We start from the raw sequence: 23,536 nt of genomic DNA, 5'->3' as shown, positions 1-23,536 counted from the left end.
GCTCCATGCTTGTGAAGGACGCCTGCCAAAGAGAGCGACGGGCTATTGCCAAGGTTCAGCACGATAAGCCCCTGGAGATGTCCCTTTTCCCAGGGTTTAAAGGTCGCTATGACAGTTACCGTCACTGGAATTTGTCTAGAATGCTGGATCACGTGCTCCACTTTTGCAAAAATGATCTGGGATGCCCAAAGCAGCCAGGGATTTATTATGATGTCAAAAGCCCCATATCCCTTAACATCGTGTGGAAGCCTTGGTTAGCATCTCTACTAACGGATGCACATAGCACAATTCTGACAGAGAGAAGAGTGTCCTCATCATATCTTACTGAAACACTAGGGTTTTACCTCTGAGGTCTCCCACCCAAGAAATGAGCTCTGCTTATTTCATCAACTCACAACGCTAGCTGGTATGTATGCTGTCAGACATTTTGCAGCCCCTGGGCCGGTGCGGTACAGAACCCAGACTTGCTTACATCCTTGCATTGGCTACTTCTTACACATCATGCAGTGACACAGAGTAATCCCAATTACAGAGCCATGCCTTGCGAGACTGAGCACAAGATTCTTGGGATAACATCCCTGCGTCCCATCGAGTAAAACAGCATCACGGTGAGATTTCACAGCTGTACTCACAAGGGCTCACAAGAACTCCCGTAACAATGGGGTGTAATTGCTGGGAATAGCGTTTTAGGTCCAGACTACATTTCAAATGTTTTACTGACATAATTATGTTGGTCAGGGATGTGATTTTTTTTTTTGCCAGCATAGTTATGCTGGTAAAAGCCCCAGTGCAGAGACAGCTATACTGGGATAACACACTTTATACTGGTATTGCTTTGCTGAAACAGAATACGCTACATGGGCACAAGCGCTCTTGTACTGGTATAATGCACTAGGGCTTTTCCCCCCTCTCCCATTTAACCTGCTGGCATAGTTAAAACCACAACATTTTAAAGAGTAAACAGGGCCTTAGGGTTGTTTTTTTTTAAACGTTGCTAAGCTAGCACAGACTCACCATCTGACCATCTCATGGCGTCATCTAACGGGCTTGGAATGCCCTTCCACAACGTGGTCTCTGAAGGGTAGCCGGGATCCATCCTCCGCTCATGGTCATCATAGCGCCAGTAGAGATTGGCCTTAAAGAAATAAGTCTTGTCATTGTGGGCCCAGGAGAAGGCAGCGTCGATGCCTCCCAGTGGCAAGCCAAAATCCGAAATCGGCCGAGGGTATCCTTCCTCCACGTTATTGGCTTTGAACACCCAGTATCTGTCTCCTGGGGAGAGGAAATAGGCATGCAGAAATATCAATTCTGCTTCATAGGGGAGGCTGGGCTTCCTTGAAAGAAAAGATTACATTCCATGATCCATTTCTGTGACAATCTCTAGCTTTGAATTCATGGCACCTCAGAAAGGGAACTAGAAAATAACCACCTGCTGAGGAACATTTAATTCCCCCACCCCTTTCGTTTTCCACACAACTGCTTAGTAGAAATAAAAAGTCACACAGCTTTTGAGGGCAAATGTAGCGAGTTCCATCTGTAATTCAACTTTTAACACAAACGCATGCACCAAGTTTCGGTGCATTCATTCAATTGGATTTGAAAAACCTGCCCATGTTGTAGGACAGCACATGCGGGCTGGAGCGATCTCTCTATCTTAGGTACTTATATTGCCCCCATTACAATAATATTTGGCCTCCAAACAATCTTTAATGTATTGATCCTCACAGGCAGGCCAGTTATCCCATTTTACAGATGGGGAACTAAGGCACGGAGAGGCTAAGTGACTTGCCCAAGGTCACCCAGAAAGTCTGTGGCGTAGCAGGGAACTAGAACTTGGGAGACCTGGATTCAGACTAGTGCCTGGACCATCCTTCACCTCGATGAGATATACTAGACATAACTGACTACCATATAGCCCCTGAACCTGTGTACCAGAGGCACAGGCATACCGGGAAGGTCTGTGCACCTCAGCTTACCTCTCCATTAGAGGAAGGTGGTGGGGTGGGGACTGGGGCAAAGGACCGAGAGAAAAAAATACTATATGGCCAGAAAGGAAATCTCAGACTGAATGTGACAAGCCCGGCAGGACCATGAATTCCTCACAAGTGGCTATGGCACCCGGTGTTTGTTCAGAGATGAGCAAGCACCATGGCTGCAGGCTCCCAGTGCGGGGCTGGTGGTCCAGCTGAGGCACAGCTCTCGTTTTGGTATTTACAAGTGTTGACTTCTCCAGGCCTAGATTGTGGCCCTGTCTTGCCTGGCCAGGCAGGGGAGTAAACAGCAGCCATGTAAGATCGAGCCAGTTCTTGGGTCTAGGCCTGGTGTGGGTCCTGCGCTTGTAACACTCCACACCCACCCTAGAAACAAGTGTGTGTGTGTGCGGGGGGGGGGAACTCCTTGGTTCCGTTCCCCCCAATGCCCTGGCCAGTGGGGCTGTGCCAGTCTGAGAGGGAAGTAAGCTGCCCCCTGGAAAGGAGGAGTCACATCCTCCTCCCCCTCCACCCCACAAGAGCAAAGGGCTGTTCCCCGGGCAGTGCAGCTACATGCCACTGCTCACGCCGCATGGAGCCGGAGGTCTCTAGTTAGCTCTGGCTGAGTTTAATGATGCTTTGAAAAAGGTGCTCGATTTACAACCCTGGAGTTTGAAGTCCTCAGGCCTGACCAGGAGGGGCTGTCCCTGGCGGGCGAGAGGGTTGCCATGGTGTAATGCACTCGATTCACTTCCTTGGAACTGAATTAGCAATAAACACATGGGGGTGAAGGGGCTGGATGTCTCACGGCAGTTGGGAATGTGAGACAGAGCCTTCTGCATGCAAGCTGCCAGCCTGAGGTCCTTTGTCAAGCCTCAGACCAGGCGCAGCTCTGAGCAGTCGCAGAGCAAAATCCCTCACAATCGCTTTGCCAACATGCTGCTCTTGTGGCACTCTCCCTGAGCCCTGGCTGCTCTCCCTGGGGGGAATCCAAACCGCCCAGGCTCCTGCACAGCTACTCCTGTGTGCACAGAGGGTACAAATCGCAACCCTGTGCTCAAAGGAGTGAATCTGGCCCAGGATCTAGAATTGGATGGGTGGATCGTTTGCCTCTATGACACTGCTCTTTCCATAGCTGTGTGGTTTGGCGATGCCCTGTAGAGTCCAACATGTCCTGGTGGCCATTTTGGAAATCCTCCATCTGAGAAAATAATCCGCGGGAGGCCTTAAAAGCCTTATTGGGTGCAGAAGCGTGGGTGGGATCCATTACTGTGGATAATCCATTTCTACTGCCTCGCCTTTACGATTCGGCACTTCTGAAATCAATAATTTACCGTGCAAAGTGGGACAGCAGAGAGGCAAAAAAGCAATTTCCAACTGAGAGATGCTCAGCATCGCTGCTTCTTTTTGAGTTAGCCAGTACACCTACTCCCCAAAAAGCACTATAGACCCAGCCTGAGTGCTGGCTGCAGTAATTACACAATGGAGACACAGCCAAAGTTTTGAGCGTGGGAAACGGTTACGTTTAAACTATTAGAGCTATAACTGGGAACAGGCATAATAATACCAGGAATGAACGGGCCTGGGGTACATTTAGTTCTTCAGTGTGGGACGCTTCAGAAGTGTGAACTGACCGTAATGCCTAGTCACGGAAATGGAACATAGTTTACTGAACTAGCGTAATGAATCAGTGTGCTGCCCAGACGCAATTCTCAGCTAAATCACATGCAACGGGGAACAGGGCTAGAACCCGGGCTCTTCGGCTCCAAAACCTACTACAGCTAATCTACTAAAGGTCAACAGCACTCAGTCACTGATGCACACAGCTAGCTAATTCCTCCAGGAGCATCCAACACCACTGGATGCTCGTGGTGCATGTTGTTTTACATGCAAGATGCTCAGGGCAGGTCCCTTTAGGACAGAGGAATTAAAAATCCATCTTCACTCAATGAAGCATAAAGGGAAAGAAAAAGAAGACGTGAATTCTTAAGAGCAAAGAATTCTACCACTGGTTTAAAGAAAAACGTCGTTTGCTACTCCAGCTGTCCCTGTTAGGTTGGTAGATGTGCTGAACCATAATTATAACAAACCTTAGCTCTGATATAGCTCGTTTTATCCACAGATCTTCAAGTGCATCATAAAGGATGGTGAGTAGCCCCATTTTACAGACAGGTGACCCACAGCAGGTCCATGGCAAAGCTAGGACTTGAAATGTGATCAATGCTAAAAGCTGCCTCGCTTTGAGCTACTGATCAGGACTATTTAAAAGCTAGAGCTGGTTGAAATTTTTCCTTTGAAATGGTCCACTCTCCCCACCCCAGCGAAACATGGCCTTTCTTGGAAACAAAACATGGCTGGGAAAATGCTTAAGGTTTTTTAAGTATTCCAAATTTTTGACAGAAAGAAAAAACATCATCATTCTTCAGGTTTTTATTTTTGACTTTTGGCTGCTTTTCAACAGCTAAATTAAAGGGGGGGGGAAAAAAAGGGAAAAAAGACTTAAGAAAATGGGGGGAAATGGAAAACTGAAATTGTGTTGGTTTTCATTAAATACATTTTAAAATATTTAATAATTTGTGGGGAAAACATTGAAAAAATCATTTTTTTTCATAATTTTTGACCAGATAGAATTGTTGCTTTTTGACTGGCTCTGTTAGCAGCCTAATACGCATTAGCCTTGCAATGGTGGGTTCATGGCCCCTTAGGACACACTAATGACCCATGAGCTCAATGGAATACCTCCGCACACGCACCTGGGCCCTCAAATTTCATCCACCAAACTGGGACTAACTTGCCCGGCCTATGAATTCCACCGAATGACACCGAGTTCCTCCTTGTCAGTGGGATGAGTGGAAGTTTAAAGCTGCTGACACAGCTCAACATACTTAGATGACAAGGCTCCTCAGCCTTTAACAATGTTTTTGCTCTTACCTTTGAAGAACACGATCTTGTGGTCATTGGTTCTCTCATACACTGCGTCCACGCTGTCCATATTGAGAGGCAGACCCCGCCAAAAACGGTGGATCTGAGCTGGCTGGAGGGAGACCAAGTGTTTATTGCGAGTCAATCTCCAGAAGTACTTGCCTAGATGAATACAGATTGGACATTCGTGAGCCAGGCCATAGTATACCTTTGCGACGAGGAAACAGCTGTGGGTGGAGTAAGGGGAGAGTAGAAAACAAAGTGCACAAGGCGGGAACTATGAAACTACTTGCATTCTTTTATTCTTGTATTTATATGGCTTCCATATCCCTGACACTGAGTCTTAAGGAGAAATCCACTCCCATTTCCTCTCCAAGCTCTGCATTGCAGTCACCATCCTTCTGTCTGATAAATGAATCTTTCACTGTTAAGAGCGTCCGTGCTGCTCCAGAAAATATTCCGCAGGGAGACGGGAGATATTTCCTCTTCTTCCCTCCAGAGCTGAATATGCTGCCTCAGCATCAGTACCAGCATCTCTACCACTGAGCAACTGAGTGCCTGAGACCAGAGATAACTAAAGAAGCAAAAAGCCAAACAAGTGATAAGTCTCTGAAGAGACAGACGTATCTGGCGCTTTCCTCTCTCCCCACACCAGTGATTGCTTTGAGCAAACAGTGACTACTCCTGTATGTTGCTCTGTCATGAATGTGACCTCCAAGTGTCTGAGTTTTTGGCACATCCCTGTGCAGCCATCCCGTATACAGTACTAGGAAGAGGTTACCTGAAATCCAGTAGCTTTTATAAAGGGGTAGGAATGGAGGAGTGAGAGGGAAAAAGAAAAAATACAGCGGAAGAAAGGAAGAGCAGAAAAAGAGGCACAATTGACATGTATTGTGCACCATTTCTAGGTGTATAGAGAAGGCGGCCTCCTTCTTACCCCAAATGTTACAATGAGTCAAATTCTCTGCCGGTGTAAAAGGGCACAGCAACCTCAATGAAGCTGCAGTTCAAGGTATTGGGACTCAGTAAGAAATCACATTGGTTGTGATGGGAGCAGAAGATCAATGTTTACTGAGGGAATGAGTCCAAGGCTTGGATTTTCAAAGGTGTATCACGCAGTTAGGTTTCCAAATCCCATTCAACGGGAGTCGGGTATCTACTTCCCTTCGGTCCCTTTGAATTTTCCATCTAAATGTCTATGGTTTTGCAGCACATTTCATGATTGCATTTTCCCCTGGGATCTCTACAGAGCAAGAAGCAGGCTGAATACCTACCCCATCTCCCTCAGCCTTCTCTTTGTTCATTCCCGAAAAGCTACTATGGAGAGGTTATATATATATATATCCCTTTCGGCATAGCAGGGATCCCACTGGGAAATGAGTAACACAGGCCCAACATGTTTCGTCAGATTTGTATGCAAGACATTCAACTCCCCTCCTACAGAGCTGGCAGACTGTGACACCAACTTTCAACATTTTATGGAAATTGGATCTTAGCCTAATAATGCAGGAGGCAAAATTCCAACACTTAAACAGCTGCAGAATGGGGTTTATTTATTACAATTATAAGGATTTATATCACATATTGTTCTGCTGCTGCATTTTGCCTATTCGCGCTATATGACTGAAATCTATGGCTAAATAATACATTCAACTCTTGGGAATGGCAGTAATTACAAATTCTTTTAAGATCATTACAAATCTAGTACTCAAACTGGGTGGCTGTTGTACATTTATGGAAATACATGTAATTAAATAAAGATGTTCTTTGCATCTTTGATTAGGCTTGCACTAGAAAAGACCAGATTTTCACCGTTTTCAGAAGAAATATAGCCTGGCATAATTGCTTTGTTAATAGGAATGTATCTAAAGTTAAAAGGGCTCAGTGCTAATTTGATGTAACTGGAGAAACCCCACCACTGTGTATTATTTAGCGGCTCTCTTTCCCTATTGATGGGCTCAGCAGGTGTGTAGTTGCAAGAAGCCAGTTTTCAATCTGAATTCAAAGTCAGGAATAAGCTGATTTCCAAGAGGCAGAAATTTCGTGATTTCATGAGCAGCAGAAATACAGCAATTTAGGGAGCAGCGAATTCCAAGCGCAATAACTCCCGTTTGCCCAGGAAGCTCATGCTATCACCTCACCGTGGCCAGGTCTGTCTGCCAAACCGCTGCACTTATTCTGATTATCCCCATCCCATCTAGAGCTGTAATTATCATAAGCCCAGGCCAAACTTGGCAGATTCAAATTTTAAGGATGAAAGCCCAGGTTAAGCTCTCCCTTCGTGACCTCAATTCATAGAGATCATGGAAAGGCAACATTCACATGGGCAGAGGCATTTTGCTTTCTCTGATGTTAGATGGTTTTGATTCCAGCTGTGAAATGCTCTCAGCGCTCTGAAGGCCTCGGGCAAAATTTCTGTGCACGCTCTGTATGTGGGCCAAATTTTAAAAACTTGGGTCACCTAACATGAGGTTCCGAAATCAAAGCAGCCTGATTTTCAGAAGATGTGAAACTCTGCAATTCCGTTACAGTCAACAGGAGCTCTGGGTAACCGAAGCTACACTTTGTACTTGAACTGTACCAGTTGGAGGGACGGCCGAAAAAACCTGCCCGCTAGGTGGTGTCACCTCTCCGGGTTTCACAGTACCGCTGGTGGCATGCTGTCTGCGGTTCTGACAAGCTATTGCCTTGGAGTGATGGCAACTGCCAAACAAGAGGGGATAATTAATTGCCTCAGTCCCATCTAGCGCTTTTGAACTAGATCCTCACCTAGGGTAAACTGAAGTCAATGGAGTCATGTCGGTTTACCCCAGATCTACCTATTGACTTCACTGATGCTATGGTGATTTCTATCAGCCGAGGACCTCCTAACTCCTTTTCTTCCTTGCAGGCTCTTTGGAGTCAGCGGCTGTATGTGGGAGTGAGAAAGAAAGAGACTGCTGCAGAGAGAGTGCCTTGCAAAGTGAACACCATCTTCTGACCTATGCTGCCTCCGTGGCACGTGCATCTTCAGTCACTTTTGTTCTGTCTTTGGATGCCTCCCTCCTTGCATCTGGTGGTCACGTTTCACTGGAGATGCCTTAGGCTCTCCTAGTTCCCGTTTATCGTCTCAGTGGGAGATGCTTTTCTTCTCCCCTCGGAGAGCAGTTGGGTCAGTTTTGGACAAATGATTGCCAAAGAAGCAATGCATCATGGTGGCCTCAGTCAGGGACCTTTCCTCTTCAAAGGCAAAGAAACCCCAGGGAGACCAAGCAGAGAAGAGCTCTGTAGAACTGAGGCGGCCACAACAGGATTCTCACAGACAGTCTGTCACCCCTAGAGATACTCCGTCAGCAACTGTTCAGTAAACATGGAGCCAGATGGTACGGTAATTTTGTGCGTGTTGTCGTCTTTGGATGATGGTGCAGACACGGCATACAGAACCAGGGAACGTGAAGCGTGGGAGGAAAGGGAAGTTGAAGGCATTCAGGGCAAAAGCAAAGGTGATATGCTGTTATTCTCTCAATCCTCAGATGGACCTACATTTGTCCTCTGATACTGCACATGCTAATTTCTGTTCTTCACTTTTAAATCCCTGACAGTCTGGTTGAATGGATCAAACAGGGACACAATATACATTGCCACATATAGGGTCAGGGTCAGGGCAATGGCATCCTACTGCTAACAGTGGCCACTGAGAACTGCTTCAGAACAAAGTGTAAACCCCCCAAAATGGGCGGTTATGCAAAAACATGACTGGAGGCAGAGTAAAGGGGGGAGAAATCGAAGTTTCTTTGGAGCCCCAGCCAGTTAGTGACTGACTTGTATCCTGAGGGTCTTACCACCCAATTAGCGTAACTACAGATTTTCTTACCACCTACATACATTCCTAATCCTTCATTAGAACCTACTAAATTCTTTGCCCATTAGCTTCTAGCAGCGGAGAGTTCCAGGGTTTAATTATGTGTCAGTATAAATTGATGGTCTTTTAATTCCACTGGATTTCCCCCTTGTTCTTGGGTAAGCAGAAGTGCCTGATTTACCATTCAGATTCTGTATACCTCTATCTATCCCTCATTCATTTCCTCTCTAAACCAAGCAGGTTTGATCTAGTCACCCTCCCCTCTCCTGGAAGTCTCTCCGTGCTTGCATCGTTATAGATGGCCATCTCTAGGTCTTGCCTGCGTCTGCTGCAGCCTTTTTGGAAATCACATCTATCGAGCCAGGTGGCGATCCTAGCAAGTCCCCCCTGCGCGGGTGGCCAGATTCTCATTTACACTGAGGCCTCTATACTGCTCCGGCAGGGCCTGAAGGTGGCTGTAGAGCCCTTTACGCTGCCCCAACGGTGTAAAGTGGCCATAGTGTGAATGTGAACCAAGCCTTGGCAGGCTGTTAGCTCTGGAGTTAACAGAATATGCTGGAGGTGAACCTTGTGCCCACAACCAGTAGCCGGACCCCATGCCCTGGCAAAACCGGAGACCAGGTTTAAAGAGACGAGTAGACTGAACTGTTTGCACAAAGGTAGTCCGGCAGCATACTGCAGAGCTCTGTGAGGCTCCGGCATGGTGAAGATCCTACAAGGCGTCACACGGGAAGCGGCCGCTTACCTTTGAAAAAGAAAGCCTCTCCTCTGATCTGAGCCACTGCGTCGAAGTGGGTGTTGCACCTGTTGGGCATGTCTCTTCTCAGCCTGCAGAAAGACAGCACCTGTGTGACCGGCAGCCCCGTGCTTCTATCCATTGCCCTCCCACGCCCTGCACTGGCTCTTCTGGCTAGAAACAATCCCGCTCCCCCGGCACACACAGCTGGAATCTGCGGCCCAGGGCCATCGAGTCGGAGGATTTCGGTGGGACGCTGCTGTAGCTAGGAATGACGCAGACGGTCACAAAGGCCTCAAGTTTGGCGCATCCCTGCGCCCACCCCCAAATCGGCCCTGCTGTGAACCGAGCCACGTGCACAGGGGATTTCCCAAAGCAGGGGCTCTGCACAGCTTTTCTGGACAAACGTCCACTTTAAGAAAGTTTGCTCGGCAAAACGACTCCGTGGCAGACACACCCCTCCCTTTCCACGCGTTACCGAGAGCCCAGGAGCCAGATTCCGCTCTCCATAGCACTTCTGTAAAGCCAGAGGAACTCCAGGGCAGGCAAAGCTGTTACTCCAGCTTTACAGCGGTGCGAATGAGAGCTCCTTTAGGCCCCCTGTGCAGGAACAGCAGGACACTCGCTGAACAAAAGCACACAGGAACTCTGGTGCTTTGAACCTGAGCTGCCCCGGGCCACAGCTGCAGGGTGAGGCAGCAGCAGAACCCAAACAAAGGGAGTTGGAGCTGAGCAGGGGTGAGGGCACGGATGGGGAAAGCCCAGATTGTGCCTAGTGTGGCTGAGATCCCAACCTGCTTTAACAAGGTGTGTGGCACAGGTGAGGGGGAGAGCATGGAGACTTTAAAGCAGTGGTTCCCAACCTTTTGGGCTCGAGGGCTACAAATACAATTTTTACAACCCTGAAGGGCCACCAGTCTCTGCCAGCAGCTGCTGTCCCCCCGTCTCCTCCCTGCAGCCAGAGGGAAGGAGTTCAGCGAGGAGGATCTCCCGTCCCCCTGGCTGCAGCAGGGAAACCGTGCATTCCACCTGGGTCCCTAGGCAGTGACTCCCTTCAGTGCTCCCCTCCCTCTGGCTCCAGCAGGGACCCAGCACCTAGGGACCCAGGCAGAGCGCTGTGCTTCCTGCTGGAGCCAGGGGGAGGGGAGCACTGATCTCCCATCCCTGTGGCAGCAGCAAGGAGCCCGCACCTGCCACACACTCCACCTGGGTACTTCGGCAGCGGCTCCCTTCTGCAGCCAGTGGGAGGGGAGCCACGGGCTACTGCGAAAGATCCGGTGGGCCACAGGTTGGGAACCACTGCTTTAAAGAGTAAGGAAGCCTTGTACAAACAAGGATTGACAGAGAGCTAGTGAAGGGTATGTGAAATGTGTACAAATCAGCTGCTCTCCATGACAGGGAAGCATGAACCTAATTTGCCTTTAGAAGGCATCCATATCAGACCGCCAGTACCATCCTCCTCAGCTTCTCCCTACATAATATGCCAGCCACATAGCTGAGCCCAGTCAAGACTTCGGAGCTCATTCTCCCCAGGCTGAGGGATAAAAGGGGATGATGTGTCAAATGGCCAGGCCTCCTTGTGCTGCCAGTATGTCTGCTGAGAACAGAAGGGAGAAAGCATTCTCTTCTCTGCAGGCTCTTGTCACCATGGTATCTGAACACCCTTCGACTCCATAAAACAAACGTCAGGTTCGTGCTACAGTGCAGTGTGGCCAAGGGGAAGAGCCAGCTCCCTTCTTTAGAAGCATCACCGCAACAAACACAACTGATACAATTGTGCCACTAAAAGCATAACAGACCTTTGTGCTTCTGACAACCCAGTTACTAGCTAAATAACACACACACGCCCCAAACGCGTTGGGATTAGAACCGAAAAGCATAGACTGCTACCACTTGACCTGAAGGAAAATTCCTTTAGTGAGTATTATTCAGGGAACTCTCCAAAGAAAGGCCCATCCCAGGAAAGCCTCCAGCTCATCCTCATGAAAAAAAAAAATAACCTTGCGTGCTTCCACCGACCTCCCTGCTTCTAAGGAACAAAGCTGAATTCTAAAGACAGCAAATCAACTATCCAGGGAACCCTCCAAAAATAACTAAGCCCCTGAGGCCACGCTAGGTTGCGTCAGCTGCATAATGGTAATTCATGAACTCTGAACGGATTTCACCGGCAGAGAGAAGGCTTCCATGCTCACGATACGCTGCCCAGAGCCATCTTGCCTTATAGATTTATCTACTCCTCTGCCTATTCATTATTCAAGAGACACTTGTTAAAATGAAAATCATGTGCTAGACCCTGAGCTGGTATAAAACCAGTATATCCCCCTGGAAGTCAATGGAGTTACTCCAGCTGAGCATCTGGCCCCATATATTTAAAAAACAACCTCTACCTCAGTTACAAGCAACATCTTCAGTTGTTAAAATCAAAGAGTTTTAAAAGTGTAATTGACTTTTCAATCTGATGCTATTTCGATTACAGGCCTGCACTTCCCCCAGTTTAAGAGTGTGAAACTAGAGACCTGTCCATTTCATACTCTTTCTAGTGAGTTCATGATCTGATTCCCCCACTGTTGCCAACATAGAGGAGAAATGCTTCATAAATAAAATAAACTTTCATTTAATTAAAAACATCATGAAGACATTTCTACACAAAGTAGGCCAAATTCATTCCTGGGAGAAGCAAGCCACCTGAAGTCTAGGCAGTTACAAGACAGAATGTGGCCCACTAAGATTTGTTTAAAAAGAGAAAGAGAAAGAGAGAGAGAGAGAGAGAGAATTCCCTTATTCTTCTTGTAGCACCTATTGTTTGAAATACACACAAAAAGGCCTAGATTTTCAGGAGCGACTAGCAATTTTGGGAAAACATAAAGGGCCTCAATTCTCAGATGGTGAGCGCTCAGCACTTTCTGAAAATCGAGAATGAAATATAAGCATTGGCCCAAATCCACAAGGGTAACTTTCATTAAACCAATGGATGTCAGGGAACTAAATACCTTTGCCACTTGGACTTAGCTTTGTAAAGAAAAAAATACCACACACATGCAAACACAGGTGAGGGTCTGAATACTAGGTATATCAGTAACTTCAGCACGGAGGAATGACATTTATCTTGTCCTTTTTCCTTAATAAGCAGCTCAGAGTTTGCTCTTTTCCTTTATCTACAAAATCCCCCATCATATCCTGAATTCCTTATTTATGTTCTAGCCCTGAATTAACATCTCATTCAGCTTCTTACCCACACTGGTTTTATCCATGGGCCACTTTTAACCCTTTTGGACCCATATTACACAGAGATTGGTAGCAACAAAGAATGCAAACATGACACCAACGTCCAGAGTGATCTCAACCTCAGTGGTTCCCAGGCTGGAAGGATTAGCACATTTTGGGGTAAGCACTACTCGTGATTTTTTAAAGGTTCTTGCTAGGAGCCTCTGGGCTTCACACATCTACCCCGAGTAAGCAAACAAGGCTGTTCTGGAGCTGGACTCAGAATCTACATTCAAAAATCTAGTGGGTTCCCATGGGAGTGAGCCCTGTGTGTAGAAATTGCTCCCTTGGTTCCATCCGAACCAGAAAATCTCCAACGCCACAGCTGGGAACTCATCATGATTTGGGGAGGGTGGTAGGGAAGGAACATGTATTGGAGTCATCCCGCCGCCCACTTCTGCTGGTTTTAGCTGCCTCCTGCCATCACAGCTGAAGAAAAGTATCCACCCCCTAGTCAGCGAAGACACTCATGCTTCAGCTGATCCCTCACAATGACATCGGTGGCAATTCTAGATGCATGAACTCTGCTTACTGGACAGTGGAGCGGTTCTCTGGCAGCTCTGGTAGAATGGGGTGGTCGTCAGTTTTGGTTACTTCAGGCTTGGCTGTTGGGGACACGGACTCCCTGACTCCTAGGAATAAAGACAAGGAAGCATTTGAGGACAGGCCATCCCCACTAGCGGGACAGTGCATCCTAGGGAAAAAGCGTCTCTGTGAGCCACTGCTGATGCAGTGAAAAATAAACCCACTAACCATACAGCTGCCAGATTCTGACTTTGTCTTCATAAGGCAGGTCGTACTTCAGGGGATCCCCCACTGGTCCCTGGTAATAGGGTCTCATGATAGACACTAAGGCAGAGATGTGGGTTAAGCCGATGGCGTGGCCAAACTCGTGGACTGCCACGGCAAACAGGTCCATCCCGTGGGCATCTGAAAAGAAAGTCACTGTCAACACCAAAAGAGCACTGCGCGCTCATCACGCTTTGGGCGGCGAAGGGCATTCAGGAGTCTACGTCAACATGCACATCTGTGGCGCTGTGAGGGAGAGGGGTCGAATGGAGCAGCAGACTAAGCGTCTATAGGAGATCAGCGGGCAGCTCCCTGGGAGAGGTCGTCTCTGATCAGACGGCCCCGCCGTGTTCCACGCCAGCCACACATTTACAGGCGGGAAGTGCTTTCGCTGCAGAGTTGGGCCGAAGCGCCTGCGTTTAATTCCAACAGTGAGCGGATGGGGAGATCCGCCAGTTGGCAGATGCCACGCTGCCAGCACCGTGCTATCCGCCAGAGGTGGCATCATTGCCAACTGGATAGCCCCACCCGCTGTACTGGGGGCCTTGGAACTGCACCGAGCATGGCACTGCCCGAAGCTTGGAGGCCCCTGGATAGACAAGGCCAGTGTAAGGATTTTGCCCGGTCCTTGGACAGGGACACCGGAGGGCCTCAGGTTCGTTATCATGAGACACAGAGTCCCCGGCTCCACGCGGGTTGCCTTTATTAGCAGCCGTACAGCTGCGGAGTCGTACATAACATGGCTAATAGGGGGTGGCGGGTGGTCCAGCCTGACTAGCGGTCAGGAACTCTCAGCTGTTTGTCCAGTTCCCTTTGTGAAAAAGCACTGCCCACGCCACCACAGTTTGCAGTAATGATGCTCTTAACCCGCTGAATTCCAGCATTTCAGTGTAGCTTCCACAATTGAAATGTTGCCCAGAACCCCCGAGACACCAGATAAAATATCAGCGGATGGGGAGGATGTGTATGGGTCCACGTGGCCGCCTTGATGACCCACGGTGAGCACGGGAGGGGCAAGAGAAAGATTCCGGGGAACAACAAATTGTTTTGAGTAAAGGGCACAGTGTAAAAAGGTGTGCAAGGAGAAAAGTTGTAAGCCAACTTTTGGGGGAAGGTTTTAAAGTCAGGCTGTCCATAGTAACATTGGCAGCCTGAGATGCAGCATTTAAAGGGGAATATGGTCAGCTTTGACCTTCTTTGTACCTAGATCCTTTCTCCGGGCGGTTCTGATTTTTGAGGGGGGAGTGAGAGAGAGAAATCAGATTAACCCAAAAAAAAAAAAAAGGAGCAAGAGAGAAAATGTTAGTCAATTTCAAGGCGGAAGATTAGGTCTAAATGAAATTATTAAACCCAGGCAGTAGAAAGCACTGGGATATCAGCAGGGGAGGTGGCGTGATGAGAAAATTAGCAGCTGGTGACTGGAGCAGTGACATTCTGTCATAATCCATCCACGATGGCGCTTGTGAGATCTCGGGCCTGACAGGCTGGTTTGCACAGCTGAGTTGCACTTGCATTTCAAAGGCCTGGTCTACGCTCACGGTGAAATTCGGCGGCAGTCGACGGGAGATACACAAGCTACGTCGACTTCCTAAATTCTAATGAGCACGGCGTCCCTGCTACTCTGTGCTGACGGGGGGTGGGGATTTACTGAGTCAACTTCAAGATTGAGTGAGCGGGTCTCCACTGCCACTCAATTGATCCTGCAAAATCGCTCCGGGGGCACCAACACTGCCGCGTGAATGCAGACGTACCCAAAGCGTCTGCTTATTGAAAGTGGGCTGCTGGCTTGAAAAGCAGAACTGGGTATTAAAGGGAACTTCTTATTGCCATAAGGTAAATGTCTTAATTGGGCAGAGCTGGTGTGCCAACCCCCCGACTTCCTAACGGCAGAGAATATCATTTGTTTCTAAGCCATGGCTGGCGTCGTCCTGTCTTCTCGTACTGGGAGCAGGAGAGCCGGTTATTGGCCATTGGGAATGGCAGCCTGCAGCCCAACTCTGCACTGCACCACCAACTCCATCGCCCAAGCTCGTGGGAGGCTGTGGGGAGCTGATCACCCTATAGTCAGGGGAGGATTGGGGCAGAACCCTTGGGACCTGAACCCTTCTATCTGGAGTGTGACAAAGCAGCAGAGTCGGTGAGTAATCAAGGGCCTCATTCTCCACTGCCCTGCACCTTGTGCCTTCATTTCCACCTGTGCGACGTGGGCGGGAAATGCATCCTTCTGAGCTGGTAGCATTGTATGCCCACTTTGCACACTGACTATGGTATGTAGAGGAGATTCAGGTCCCTGGCCATTTAGTGGGGCCAGCAGGGGAAGAGCAAGGAGTGAACCTGAAGGCAAAGAGCAGGGAGAGCAGGACTGGAAGGCAGAGGAGGGAAGTGAGTGGGCACGGGCTATTTTTCAGTGGCTTTCTATTTATTCTTCATCCTTCCTATGGGCAGAGACCCCTGCAGACAGTGTAGGTGTGTTGCTGATGGGCTAGGAAAGCAGAACCCTACAGATCTCACTGGGTGGAGGCAGGGCGTGAACTGCCGCTGTGGAAGCAGAACACATGAGCCATTGCTTTCCCCTTCGCTTGTCTCTGCGTGCCAATGCGGCTGCCACGCGACTCACAGCTTTGCCCCTGGAGCTGTCAACACAACAGGGCTGTGGAGCCTTTTGAACACAAAGGCAGCCCAACCAACCTCATCACTGACTAGCTCAGAGACCCAAAGGCAGGGAGCAGCATGGCATCAGGGGACGGCAGGGCAGGGATTGTGGGCGTGGCAGACGGGAACTCTGAGTTATGTGGGTGTGGCCAGTGGGTAGAAATGGGAATACACAACCACCATTTTCCTCCCTGGCTCGGACCCCTGGATGGACAAAAAGGCTGCTGGCAGTTGGGGACATAAGGGACCAAACAGAGATTTTTGGGGTCCCAGGACCTCAAAACCTGAAGTGTACCCATAATAGAGACATAAATAATTACAATAAGTTAATTAGAAAGGGAAGGGCTGGGAGATCATGAGTTCTGCTCCAACTCTCTTACCCTGACGTACCTGATGATCGGAAGGTCCAATATTCATCATCATCGAAATGAGTGTCTCCTGCGGTATGATGGTCTCCTGGAAAGAAAGCGTGTGCTACCGTGCCACCAGGCCCGTCAAAGGGATACCCGTCACTGTGGTCTGCTTTGGAGAAGTCTATCTGTATGTCGGCATTGTTACCCGCCACCTCATGGAAATTCAGCGGGGTGATGTCACTCCAGACCTTCAAGGCATAGTACATGAGGGCGCGGACCGTGTCATGGCCCAGGTGGGATTCTTTGGGGAAGGTACGGACCCTGGAATAGAAAGGGTAAACCAAGGACATGAAAATAACAATCAGTCGGTGGCTGTCCAGCTTTTTCATTCTGCCAATCAGTTCATGATCCTCTTCTGGATTCATCCTCCTCTCAGTTCCCAAATCCTGGGTCTATTCTGCAAACCACCAGAAAGGGCTCTGTAGATGATTGGTGGTCCATGGACCACAGGTTGGGAACCACTGACATACATGGTACTCCATTGTCGGTTCTCCCATTTCTGCCCTCCACGAGGTGGAATGTCAGATATGGGAAACTTTGTGTGAGTTTGTGACCCCCTCACTCCCCCGCCTCAGTGGATGCATCCTACGGAAAATACAAGAATGAATACTACTCTGCAAGGGTCAGTGTTTCACAGATTGCCCTCGGTAGAGCTGGTCAAACTCAACATTTCTATTCTGCAGGACATTTCAAAATTCCCTTTTGTCCCAAATCAGAATGCAAGTAGAAATTCTGACATTTCTGTGAAACAAAACTTCAAAATCATTTTTAGAAGACAGTGAATTTATCATAATGTAAAAAGATGCGGTTGAAATGAAGCGCTTTGGTCTTATTGAAACAAGATGTCTCCATTTTTTTTTGCTCAAATTTAATTGACATTGATACTTTCCACAAAAGTTTCATCAAGCCAGTATTTTCCCATGAAAAATCATTCCGCTGGAAAGTTTTTAACAAGTTTTGCCTTCCAGTGATAATGGTGATTTTGTCTCTAGGGTACAGACACATCAACCAAGCACCCAGAGAGCTGCACAATTAAAGCAGTCAGGAAAAGAGAGAAAAAGCAAACATTTAATATTCATAGTATCATAGATATTAAAGCCAGAAAAGATCATCAAGATTCTCTGTCCTAACGGCTTGTATAAATGCAGGTCAAAGAACTTCATCTACTGTTAAATCACTGCATAGTAATAACACAGGGGTAAGATTAAAATACACTTCTAACAGTAATCCTGCAGTGATGGGAATGAGAATCTCATGAATAGAAGCGAGGATGTGTTTTCAGATCGTTTCTAATTGTGGGAAGGGGTTGACAGGGATAGTTACCTAGAGAGGGCAGGTTCCAAAGCCTAAGGACTGGGCCAGTGAATAATTGATCACTCATCAATGTACAGGACATTGATGGAACCGTCCAAAACTGGAGAGATTGTGGGAATTCCAGCTATTCCTTAGTCAAGTTAGGAAGCGACAGAGGGTCCTTCTTTTCTGCAGCAGGCCAGTGGTCTACTTAGTCCCCTCTCCCTTTCAAGGGAGTTGAATAAATAAATATGCATGCGCACACGCGTGCACAAACACACACACACACATTATTACAGAGATTAAAATACCATATTGAGGGAGGTAGTGTAGTCTAGTGGATAGGGCATTAGCCTGGGACTCTGGAGCACTGGGTTACCTCCAGGGCTCTGCCACTAGGCTTTTTGGGCAAATCATTTCCCCTCCCCGTGCCTCAGTTTCCCCATCTGTAAAATGGGGATTACAATACTGACTCCTCTGTACTGCACTTTGAGAATTATGGATGAAAAGCATTGTCTGAGAGCGAGGTGTTACTCTTAGGGCAGGTCTACACAACTGCTTATGTCAATGTAACTTACGTCGCCCCGGAGTGTAAAAAAGGCACCCCCCTGAGGGATGCAAACTACAGCAACCTAAGCGCTGTCCACAGCAGTGCTATGTCGGCGGGAGACGCTCTCCTCCTGACAAAGCTTCTGCCTCTTGCACAGATGGAGTAATTATGCTGACAGGAGAGTGATCTTCCACCGGCAAAGAGCGTCTTCGCCAGACACGCTACCGTGGCCAGCTGCATCAGGGCAGCTGCGCCGCTGTATTGCTTCTAGTGTAGATTTGCCCTTAGTTATTTCTCCCCCTAATCTAAGAGCACCCAGACAAACAAGCACCCTTTCATCTGACCCATATCTCTTTCGCATGCAGCAGGCACAAGTGAACCGTCCCAGATCCTTTATTCACAGCCGGCTTTATTTCCCACGGGGTTCTGTGTCGGTTTTTCAGTTCAGCGTATGATCTGATTGCAGAAGTCGAGCTAATGGTTTTAATGCGATTAGCAGGAGATCATTGTCAAATATCAATGGGATGTTCCATGGTACGATCTGATCACATGCCAGTGAGAAGAAAACTTTCCAAACACGATTCAGGAGACAACTCCCGTAGTCCTCTCCCAGCTGAGCTCCTTCAGCCCTTTATAGGCATCCTCTGGCCTCTTTCCCAGCTGGGTTTGATAATCAAACAGAGCAGGCTGGTCCCAGACCCCGTGGCTCTTAAAGGGACAGACCACCTGGTTATACCGAGACACACTGTGCCAAGACCCTTACAAACACCCCAGTCCTGGCAAGCTGCCCCATGTCAGCAACGGGAAAGTCAATGAGAGTCCCTGCCCTGAAGAGTTTATCATCTAAGCAGACGAGGCGGGTACCGTTTTCATAAATGCCTACATTCCTTGGGAGCCTAAGCATCATTTTCAAAAGTGCCCAAATCACTTAGGCCCTTTTGAAAAATTTACCTGACAAACAGCAAGAGGGGAAACCGAGGCAGAGTGCAGCGACGTGACTTGCCCATGGTCACACAGCAGGTTAGTGGCAGAGCTAGACTCCCAGTCCAGTGCTCCCCCTTCACTAACCCACCTGGCCCCTCTTCTTCTTAGGGTTAGTGATTCAGGAAGAATATGATTGTCTTCACTGACTGCTGAGGTTTCCCTGCTGAATGACAGCTTCGTTATCTACTGCTGCTTTTACAGCAGGGCGAGCTTCCAGTTTCCTTGGACACCACTATCAAACGGAACAATCTGGTGTGATCTCATGAGGGGCAGGGGGGATGAAAAGGGACCTTACAGACACGTGCCATTTCATTCCAATGTAAAACAAATGAATCAGGGGATCGGTTTGCCTGCTCTACACATGCTACATTTGATTAGTATTCTTGCTGGTAACAGCCTCTTGACAGTCCTCCAAGCTGAAAGCTACCACACAGAAATGGCATGTGATGCGTGACAGTAAAGCAAGCTTACAGGGCAGTAGAGAAGCAATGCTAAATACAAATGGATACTACACCTTGGGGGCAGCAGAAGCAAAGTAAGATTTTAACAGACTGGAAGAGCAGTTGGGACAGATCTCATTCCAGCACGGCGAGCCTCGTGCTTATATCGTATAGCCAGGGACAGGTCATCACAAAATTCTTATACTCTTTCATTTTGGGCAACGCAGGCAAATCCCTTATGGGCTGGACCCCTGGTCTCCGGAACGAGGAGATTATCCATTTGTACTCAACGCGAATGAGCCAATTTAAAAAGTCATTTGCAGTGACTTAATTAACTAACTCCGAATGGGCTCTGTGCTGTAAATATTCATCCCTCCCTTCAGACGGTGCTTTGCTTTCCCCCTCATTAGCCATTTGCAAGGCTTTCTTCCACGGTCACAACCAACACAAGATCTGAGTTTGCCTCCTGCCTTGGAACTGTTTAGCATTCTAATGCGCAGGTTAGACCACGCCCATCATACCTGTCCACATGGGGGGAGGGGAGACCTGGTCTGCACTCCAGCGTTTTGCTGGCCGAGCTACGTTGGCTAGGTGTGTGAAGAATTACCACCCCGGCTGACATGGCCGTACTTGCAAAAAAAACCCCAGTGCAGACACAACGATGCTAATAGAAGAGGGTTTCCATCGGCACGGCTAAAGTCATTCAGGGAGACGGTGTAGCTATGCCAACGGAAGAGCTCACTCTGCCAGCTCACACAGCATCTCCACTAGCATCTGTATTTATTTACGAGTACGTTATTGATTCTCCTGAATAGCTGTGCCCGGGCTCTGACCAATCCCCAACCCTTATCAGAAATGGGTAACAGGTGGGTCAGATTAGAGCCAATGATGCAAGGCCAGTACAAGATGAGGAGGCTAGACTGGTGAAGTCACGCACAGGGACTGTGGCTGCCTCCGTTTGCAGCCCACATGCCTCAAGGATGACAAGATGTCTCCACTGACAGGGCCAAGAAGGTTGTTCACCTCCATGCCCACTGATCCAAGAAGTGACCAAGGATTTGGGGATGCTTAATTTGAGGGGTATGAAAGCTCCTGGTTTTCAGAGGTGGGTACCCAGCACTATGGGGCAATTAGGCCTCTTTATGGTGTTTCAAGCTAGGCACACCAAATCACTAGTCACTTGGCTAGTCTGTGTTTCTCCCCTCTCTGATGAGACTACCAGCTCACACCAGTTGGTGTGGTGGCAACTGGTGCGCTGTAGACATACGTCCACTCAGAGCCAGACTAACACAACTAATACATTTCACAAGGATCACCAGACAGTCCTCAGAGTCTAATGACTGCTAAGAGCTAGTAGCATGAACCGGAATTGAACTGGTGACCTACAGCTGAAGCACACCATAGTCTATTACAAATCTCCACAGCCAGTCTGTCCCTCAGTCATTCTGTATCTAAATCAGTTAAAAACCAGATCCAAATGGGACTGGCACATTTCTGCCTGAGATCAGAAGGCATCCATTCTAATGACTCTTTTGGTGTCTGGGTTTTTGTTTTTTTCCTGTGAAGGCGAAAGGGAGAGTATTAGCGTGGTATGAAAAATCGATTCCTGTTTAATGAAACACTCCTTCATGTTGTGCAACTCTGAAGCTAGAGAGAAATAAATTAAATGTTGATAACCACGAAATATAACAGATTGCCTGATAAACAGGCATTGATTCTATTTTTTTTTTTTTGGTGGTAAATTGAAAATATATATGCTCATAGTCTAAGACTAGAAAATGACACTTTCCCACCTGCCAGGAGGTCGTACTCAGTAGAGCGTACAATGCCCTAATAGTTCTGGATCTTTGCAACAGCGGCACAATAAACCACATTCATTCTGCTGGGTTCTACTTGGCCAATGACTATAGAGAGGTAACCAGAATATATTTCACAATGGCGCAGCAAACTGCTGAGATCAATAATTTGCACTTCCATAGCACCTTTCCCCCAAGGATCTCACAGCACTTCACAAAGGTTACAAGGTCACAAAGGTTAGGGATTTCAGCCTAGCATCCTTCTGGTGTAACTTTTTTTATTCTGTTTTTAATGCAACTAGGGGACCAGAAGGCATCCTACGGTGCCAGAATGAGCAGCAGCTCTGGTGAGAGCTGATTCTCGGGAAAAGATGCGGTTAAATAAAATGTCCCGGCCTGTTTCCCAGGCAAGCCATCCTGTATTCATTCTGAGAAAGGAGGAGCAGTGCTGGATGAAACCAAGGGAGATTTGGGCTTATATTTCAGCTACAGCTCTTTGCAAACCCTGTCCCAGCATTCACTCACTGTCATCTCACAGAACAGATGCCGCAGGAGCTGTGCTTGGACAGGCAGGGGCACAGCTGATGATGCTGATCTTTCTCCTTGTAAGTTATAGTGCCTGCAGCAGAAGGCCCATCAATGTGAGGCACTTACTCTCTGCTCTGCGGGGTTCATACAGTGCAGCAATGAGCTGTGCAGGTGCTGCCCGTGGCGTGTGACAAGGTCTATAAAGCATTGCAGCCTCTGAGAACTCACTCCAGCTCGCTGGCACCTGCCTCATCTTTCTATTTGGTATCTCAGAGCAGCTGGCTCCTGCAGCTGCACGTCCCCTGGAGAGTGCCCCGCGGCTGCTGCAGCGAAATCAGCAGATGCTCAGCGCTCGCTCAGAACTCGGGCAGCAAAACCAGGAGGAGAAAACAAGGAAGACTCGGGAGAGCAAATAGCACATTAATGGACTGTGCTGCTGGGCTTGTAGAGGCCTCCTTCGATTGTGCCTCTGGCCCTGCTGCCTGGAACACCATGGCCCAGCCAAGAGAGACCAGCCTGCTTAGAGAAAAAGAAGAGAGGCAAAGATTGCTGTTGATGGAGATATGAGCTGGAGGGCATGTGTGTGTCAGAGACAGTGGGAGCAGGGCTTATTCCTGTCGGACTCCTCCTTTATTGTGGTGTGCAGATGATCACAAGCCAAGCTTTGTTTACTTTCAGTGCCTGCTTTTCTTTTTTTACTGCTGCATCGAGCGGCTAAAGAACCCGCCGGCCTGGGGAAAGGCCTGGCCCCGCTCTGGGTTCCAGTCTCTCTCGTGTTTGTTCTATTTCCCATTGGACGGCATCACTTCTCTCCTCCCCATTGCATGCCCCGTATTTCCCTTCCCCTTGATGTCCTGCTTCCGGGGCAATTCAATGACTTTTTAGGTTGCCCCTTGTTCCTGGAACAACTTCTTTGTGCAGTGAGCTACCTCACTCTCCTCCTTGCACAGCTCTCCCTGAAAGTCACTCCCCCCAGCTGGCTTTCCACCCCAATCTCTGTGCAGTGCGTTCACGTCACCAGTTAGATGCCTAACTGGCCATCTGCACATGAGGCCTGTACAGACTATATGCCCGGGTGTGTGCATTCAATTGCATGTAAAGAAATCTGAGCTATTGGGCTCCACAAAGCCCAAACTTAACTATCACTGGCTAGCACCACCCGGTGCCAACACTGGGAGAAGGGAAAGGTCGTGGCGCTATCTTGAAGACGACAATCCTATTGGATCTGGAATTTTAAGTGTGAAACCTCCTGGTCTCCCAGCCCTCTCCCCTAAATAACGTCCTTCAGGCTATTCCCAAATCCCAGTTAAACGTGCATTCGGCACTGATCAGACACGCAGCTCCCCGTGGCTGAGCCC

The 23,536-nt window shown here is 48.3% G+C and overlaps 1 protein-coding gene across 7 annotated transcripts in view; it reads right to left on the bottom strand.

Moving 5' to 3' along the window:
- Positions 1–23,536, bottom strand: part of MMP17 (matrix metallopeptidase 17) — a 108,987-nt gene that overhangs the window by 5,904 nt on the left and 79,547 nt on the right. For all 7 annotated transcript variants that reach the window (XM_067539767.1, XM_067539770.1, XM_067539773.1 and 4 more), the window contains 6 exons: positions 16,565–16,848; positions 13,487–13,663; positions 13,266–13,365; positions 9,479–9,561; positions 4,902–5,054; positions 1,015–1,272 (listed from right to left, as the gene is read on the bottom strand). In XM_067539767.1, the coding sequence (XP_067395868.1) occupies positions 1,015–1,272; positions 4,902–5,054; positions 9,479–9,561; positions 13,266–13,365; positions 13,487–13,663; positions 16,565–16,848 (1,055 nt within the window). The remainder of the gene's footprint in view (positions 1–1,014; positions 1,273–4,901; positions 5,055–9,478; positions 9,562–13,265; positions 13,366–13,486; positions 13,664–16,564; positions 16,849–23,536) is intronic.

The sequence above is a fragment of the Emydura macquarii genome, unplaced genomic scaffold, assembly GCF_026122565.2.
Source record: "Emydura macquarii macquarii isolate MOO-44397 ecotype Brisbane River unplaced genomic scaffold, CSIRO-AGI_Emac_v2 contig_554, whole genome shotgun sequence".
NCBI lineage: Eukaryota > Metazoa > Chordata > Testudines > Chelidae > Emydura > Emydura macquarii.
This window is presented reverse-complemented; position numbering and strand designations above follow the sequence as displayed.